A 7,219-nucleotide genomic window follows, 5' to 3' on the forward strand; every position below is an offset into this window, starting at 1 on the left:
AAGTGAAGTCGAAAGAGAAGTTCGACAAGAAGAAGTCAGAGGTCAAGCAAGCACAAGCAGACCTCAAAAAACAAGACACATGCCTACAAGGTTGTAATAATGTTTGATTACATCAGATGATGTGGTTGATAATGAAGGTTAGGTGGTACATTATGATTTATATGTAGATGTTGAACCAGTCAATGCAGTTGAGGCATTGAAGGATTCAAAGTGGATAAAAGCGATGAATGAGGAACTTGGCTCCATCGAAGTCAATAAAAATTGGTCACTTGTCGAATTATCTCAAGGAAAGAAGGCAATCGATATGAAGTGGGTATACAAGGTGAAGTTAAATCTCAAAGGAGAAGTAACTCGACACAAGGCAAGACTTATGGCAAAAGGATCTCTTAAGAAAGAAGGGATCGACTTCGACAAAGTCTTTGCACATGTTGCTAGGATCGAAACAATCAGGTTGGTTGTTGGTCTAGCAAACATGAACAACTGGCATATGTATGAGATGGATGTGAAATGTGAATTCCTAAATGTCCCCTTAGATGAATAAGTTTGTGTTGTACAACCAGTTGGGTTTGTGAAACAAGTTAAAGAAAACAAGATATACAGGCTGCATAAAGCCCTGTATGGACTTAAGCAAGCTCTAAGAGGTTGGAATAAGAAGATAGATAGTTTCCAAAGTGAGAAGGAATTTATGAAGTACACAAATGAACATGGAGTATATGCAAGAAGAAACAAGAGTGAATGGCTTATAATATGTCTCTATTTTGATGACTTGTTTATAACATGTAGCTACAAGAAAGAGATCGAAGACTTCAAAGGTAATCTTAGTAAGGAATTCGAAATGTCTGATTTAGGAAATATTTCATACTTCTTTGGCAGTTAATTATAAAAGAGTAGTAGAGGCATGATGATGCATCAAAGAAGATATGAAAATGAAATACTCAAGAGATTTGAGATGGAAGACTGCAATGCGACTTCGACACTTGTTGAACCAAGACTACAACTGTCAAAAAACCTATATGAAGATGGTGTCGACCTAACACAGTACAAAAGACTTATTAGTTCGTTAAGATACTTTTGTCACACAAAGCTTGATCTAGTATACGGTGTAGGTATGATGAGTAGATTCATGCAGAAGCCAAAGGTATCACACCTAGTAGGGACGAAGAAGATACTAAGGTATCTGGAAGGAACTCTCGACTATGGCATTTTGTTTCCTACAGTAGATGAAGGAAAAGAATGCAAACTAGTGGATTACACCGACTCAAGTTATTGTAGTGATGTTAAGGATAGAAAATCCACAGTTGGTTATGTGTTTATGCTAGGTCGAGCATAAGTTGCTTGGAACTCAAGAAAATAACTAGCAGTGGCATTGTCGTTGTGTGAAGCAGAGTATATAGATGTTTCTCTCTGTGCATGTCAAGTAACTTTGATGGTCAATTTGGTCGAAGAAAATACAGGGAAGAATCATGGAGCAATTACCATGAAGATTGCAACATCTCTTCTATCAATTTGGCAAAGAATATGATAACACGTGGAAGAAGCAAGCACGTCAAGATGAGACTCCATTATCTTCGAGGGCAAGTGGCAAGAGCGAAGTTGAACTTCGAACACTGTAAAACTGAGAATCTGATTGCAGACATCATGATAAAAGGAATGCAGGTCAAAGTGTTTAAGAAATTAAGCTCTACGATGAATGTAAATAGCTTAGACAGAATGAATTAGATGGTGTGTTAAAATGCAACTCTTTGTATCGAAGCATTTTGCTCCAAAAAAATAAGGAGTTGTTGAAATGTCGAAGAAGTGTATCTCGACATAATTTTGACTTGGCTTTATTTGTTTAGCTAAGTTAATTAGGTTAGTTGGAGATTACTTAGTGTGCAAGTTATCTCATCCTATAAATAAGGAGGTACCCTATCATTGTTTGTAATGTAGTTGAATGGAGAAAAGTGTAAATAATATTTTAGATTACAAAGTAAAGAGAAGAAGTTTCGCTACAGAATTCACAACTTTTATTCTTCCCATTTTTCCTTGAAACCCTAATTTTCCTTTCTTCTCCAATTCATCTTTTCCTTTCTTCTTTCATTATCAATTGTGCAGCATAATCATCTTGCAATCAAGGTTGATTGATTCACTTGAGTGAAGAGTGAAAAACAAGATGAGCAATCAATCAGAAAGATTGATTCTTGTTCATCGAGATTGATTCAGAATTCTCCATAAGTTTGGTGTAATTCCAACAAATAGTATCTCAGATTTGAGTCTCATTTAATATTCTATTTAAACGGACTAAAGCTTAATATTTAAAAATAAACATAGTAAAAAAACTTTTATTATAAATAATTAACATAATATAAATTTTAAATTCAATAATAAAACTATTACTCATTAGGGCTTACATCAATCTTACGAGTCATTTTCTGTAATGGTGCTTAAATAAAAAATTAAAGTTGTAATTAGTTATATACAGACATAAAAAAAAATCAATTTAATATTAGAAAATACAAAGAACTAATACTTGATTGAAGAAAAAAAAACTATTTCTTTGGAAAATATTTTTAAATTTTTTATAAAAAATATTTTTTTTATTTTTGAATTTTTTAAAAATTTATTTTTAATTTTTAAAAATACATAAATTTTTTGTTTTAAAAAAAATTGAAAATATTTTTTTTCGTAAAAACTAATTTTTTTACTTTTAAATAATATTTTTGAAAACAACTAGTTAACAGTTTAAACTAATTTTTAAATTAAGTTTAATTAACTAAATTGTTTAAAATATATAATTCAATTTCTTAATCATTTAATGATTTTAATTTTCTTAATTCAATACAATTCAATTAAATATATGATTTCAATTAATCATATTTTTGAATATCAATTGAGAAACTACATGGTTAAATGTGTTTGAGGACCTTCTAAATGTCTCATATTTCATTTTTTATTCTTAAAAAAAACAGTTAAAGAATGATTCTGCTAAAAAAAATTGCATCCACAATTTTGGTCCCTTCTACTAAAACTGTCGCCAATTCAGTCGTTAAGTAGTAAGTTGTCTCTAAAAATATCGTCAATTATGTCGCTAAATTGTATGAGGGACCAAAAATGCATATCCAAAATTTTGGAAGGATCATTTTTTAAGGAAATTTTTTGAAGGATTAAAAATGAAATTTGACATAGGTTGGAGGACCACAAACAAATTTAATCCAAATATTATATATAACCACCTTTAGGGTGGTAAACGGGTTTGTCCGTCCCGTTTAGTCCTCGCCACGCAAAAGTCCGAGAAAATGGGGTGAAGCGATACAAACATATTTGAAAGTGTGGATCTAAAATTTGGACCTCCATGTAAAAAAGTAAGGGTGAGACGGGATGCACTCACGGACTCTGCACTTTTTAAACTTAAACATATAAATATTTATGTTAATGTCCATACCTGGAAAAAATAAAGTTGAATGGAAGTGACACATTGGAATATTCGGACCAATCACTTTGGCCAGTCTTAACCACTATACATAGTCTAAAATTGGTTTGCAGACAAAAAGTACTAAAATTTGCCTTTAAGGGTCTCCAATTATTCCCAATTATGAGTACCTAACATAAACTGAAACAGCTATGGCATTCTAAAATGGAGTCCCCACAATCTTCACGTGGAGATCTCGTGTGACTAGCTGATTGATTCACAAATTATTGTAGCTAACTAAATACTCCCATTTTTTCTCCTCTATTTGTTTTTATATAAGTAATAAACTAGATTCCTTATCCTCTCTACACTACACAATCCAAAAGCAATGCATCATCAATATTAAACCAAAAGAAGATACTCTCTCTATCAAACAAAACCCCACAAAAACATGTGCAAACCCTAGGGTCACCCCATATCATATGTTATGTGATCACATTTGGAAAAGAAAAACGTTATGCCCCCACAAAACTATAGATTCTATATGCCAAAGTGAAACATGCCCCATATACATCATTTTCAACTCTTCCACTTCAAAAAAAAAGAGTATTTTCCCTTTGTTTTATTTAAGTCTCATATCCACTTTCGAAGCATATATATACCCTTCACACCCCTCTCATAATTCTTCAACTCAAACGAAAAACATAGATCCTTCATTCTAAATATCACTTCTCATTTTGTCTTTTCAAAAAAAAATGTCCGGGGTTTGGGTGTTCAAGAACGGCGTGTTTCGGTTAGTCGAGAATCCTCAAGCGGAGGCATCGGAAGGAAGACATGGGAAGAGGAAGATGTTGGTTCACTTGCCGACGGGCGAAGTGGTAAATTCTTATGCTTTTCTTGAGAGAATATTGATTGGTTTAGGTTGGGAGAGGTACTATGACGGAGATCCCGATTTGTACCAATTTCATAAACACTCTTCTATTGACCTAATTTCTCTACCTAAAGATTTCTCCAAGTTCAACTCCATCAATATGTATGATATTGTCGTAAAAACCCCTAATGTATTCCATGTTAGGGACAAATGATGAGTTTGCATGCTACTATACTCATACGTAATTCATCTTTTAGGGGGGGTTAGATTTATTTTCTGAAGTTGGTGTGGTTTTATATATATATATATATATATATATATATATATATATATATATATATATATATATATATATATATATATATATATATATATATATATATATATATATATATATATATATATATATATATATATATATATATATATATATATATATATAGCTAGAGTTTTATGGAAACTCTAGGGATTAAGCTTGTCGTTTTATTTTTGGTTTATGTTCATAAGAGAGGGGAATAAGTAAATTATATTTATAGGATGAGTGATGGTGTTGATGTTTATGACTAGTAGTGTATATTTGCTTGGAGTGCTTTTTTGTAACATATTGAGTATTGATTTCTAATAATAACTTTATTCCTTACCTTACAACAACTTTCCTCACACTTTTTATATTTATTGTGTGAGGAAAAAAAATTGTTTATATATATATATATATATATATATATATATGGTGTGGGGCTCATAAAAAACTTTTTTTTTCTTTTTATGTGCAACTAAACAATGGAAGATAACTTTCAAAAATAATTATTCTTCTAAAGTTTAGTTCCTTCTACTATCTTGTACCAAATATTTCTTGTATAATATTTAATTGACAATAGATATCACTCAAATAAAATTTACTATACAAAATTACTTTTAAGATGTAAATATTAATAAAGAAGAGAGGGAGAGAGAAGCATGAGAAGGGAGAGAGAAAAGTTAATAAAGGGAAATATGAGAAAGAGAGAGAAATCGTTACGTTAAATTTGATTTTCAAAAACATTTTTTTTTGTTTTCTAAACAGTTTAAAATGCTCTTCAAGTCGACACTTTAAAAAAAATTGATACAACGAGAACACTTTTAAAGCATTATAGTGGATAGAAAAAAAGTAGAATCTTTTAAATGAAAGTGTTGTTAATTGGCTAGAAAATGAGAGCTTTGTTAAATAAAAGGGCTCTCGAATTTATTATTCTATACATAAGTTGATGTCATAACTTCTCATTAAAGAGATTCACAGCTCCATGAAAATATACTTGTAAAAACTTAAATGGATTAACCACCTTGATTTAAGCTTACCAATAAATAGCTTAAGTTTAGACTTAAAGAGCATGACATCATGTCTCTCCACTAATTCTTTGTTTTTTTTATAAATTTTTGTATTTTCATAAGAGAATAATCTATGTTCCTCTAATTCATTCTGTTATAAAAACCGTGCATTGCATGCAACTTGCAAATTTAAATACAATTTTTTTTAGTTCAAAATGCTATATATTACAATTCAATGGGTAAATGATAATATTTTCCATAAACTAACTTGAATAGGAACATTCATAACGGTGTTTTAAATGAAGTTGTATGGGCTCATAAAACATCATCAAGTTACTTGGAACAATCCTTTATTGAATTGAATGGTTCACCATTGATTGTTGAGTTCTCTTAATTTCTATATTAAACAATTTGAATCGACCATTATATCATGGGAAATGGACCGTAGATTTGTTGTGTTTTACACCGTATATAGCCAACAAATCCTCTGACAATTTATTACATAAACGAGTTCATTTGTCATTGATACTCTAGACATGTCAAATTGTGTGAAAGTATTTTTATTAAAAATTTGGTTACCATTTTTTACATTAATTTTTGGTGATGCCACAACCTCTATCTATTTTGCACATAATTTATGGCCACAGGAATATAAAGATTGGCAAAAGATTGAGAAAATGGTCTGAAAAAATCAATGTCTCTCACGTTAAACAAATCAATTTCTAAAGTGGTGGTTAGTGGTGTTTATTGTTTCATTGAGATATTCTCAACCATTTGGCATTTATCAAACATTTTACCAAAAAAAAGTAGCATTTTGAATAATTAAGGCCAAAAGTAGTCATATTTCAATACATTTGTTGTTGTTTCAGTTCCTCAAAAATAACCACCATATGTTGATGAATGGCAAGAAGACATTATCAAATGTGTTTCCTCCTCATCATCACACTTTCTTAACAGTTGATCAACACAACACACTTCTTGTACATCATAGGCTCATCCCAAAAGTATATCTTTGAAGAATGGAAGAAACTATTTCTCTAATGTAAATTGAATTTTGAGGGCACATATCCACGGACCTGGTAATTGACAATGTATATGTATCAAGGTATCATGACATCTGACAACACAGGTAATTGTTCATCAGGAAATTCCTTTCTGATGTCCAATTTGTCTTAACATTGCACTTCATCTAAGAGACGTGGCAGATTATCTTCCACTTGATTTTTAACACCTTTATTGTCTCTAATTTGCAAATCAAACTCTTATGCTAACAACACACATTTAATCAACCTAGGCTTTTCATCCTTTTTAGTTATTAGGCCCTTGATTGATCAAATGACATTCTTTTGAAAGTAAAAGTCTCATAAGGGCAAGTGAATGGTTTCTTCTCTTGATCATCAAAGCCACTAGCAATTTAATTGTATTCATAATAACCATCAAAGAAAGAGTAGTACTCTTTCTCAGCCAACTTATCCAACATTTAGTTAATGAAGGGTTGAAGGAAGTGATTTTTTTCTTGTTTCTTTGTTCAATTTCGTGTAATCAATGCATATTTTCCACCATGGCACAACTTTGAAAATTTTACTTCATACTCGTACATTTAGACTCATACCCCAATAATTTTTTTAAAAAACCAATTGTATCCTTAACTGGTT

At 30.9% G+C, this 7,219-nt stretch overlaps 1 protein-coding gene across 1 annotated transcript; it reads left to right on the forward strand.

The window, feature by feature from the left end:
* The first annotated feature begins 4,143 nt into the window (after positions 1-4,143).
* LOC127091414 (flowering-promoting factor 1-like protein 2) lies at positions 4,144-4,473 on the forward strand. Its single transcript, XM_051030046.1, has one exon. It carries the CDS (start codon positions 4,144-4,146, stop codon positions 4,471-4,473), a length of 330 nt encoding a protein of 109 aa, XP_050886003.1.
* Positions 4,474-7,219: the final 2,746 nt, after the last annotated feature.

Source organism: Lathyrus oleraceus, chromosome 6 (genome assembly GCF_024323335.1).
Source record: "Lathyrus oleraceus cultivar Zhongwan6 chromosome 6, CAAS_Psat_ZW6_1.0, whole genome shotgun sequence".
In the NCBI taxonomy this organism is placed as follows: Eukaryota; Viridiplantae; Streptophyta; class Magnoliopsida; order Fabales; family Fabaceae; genus Lathyrus; species Lathyrus oleraceus.

Excerpts from the sequence above, each read along its gene's own strand:
- LOC127091414 (XM_051030046.1), top strand. The coding sequence starts at position 4,144 with ATGTCCGGGGTTTGGGTGTTCAAGAACGGCGTGTTTCGGTTAGTCGAG.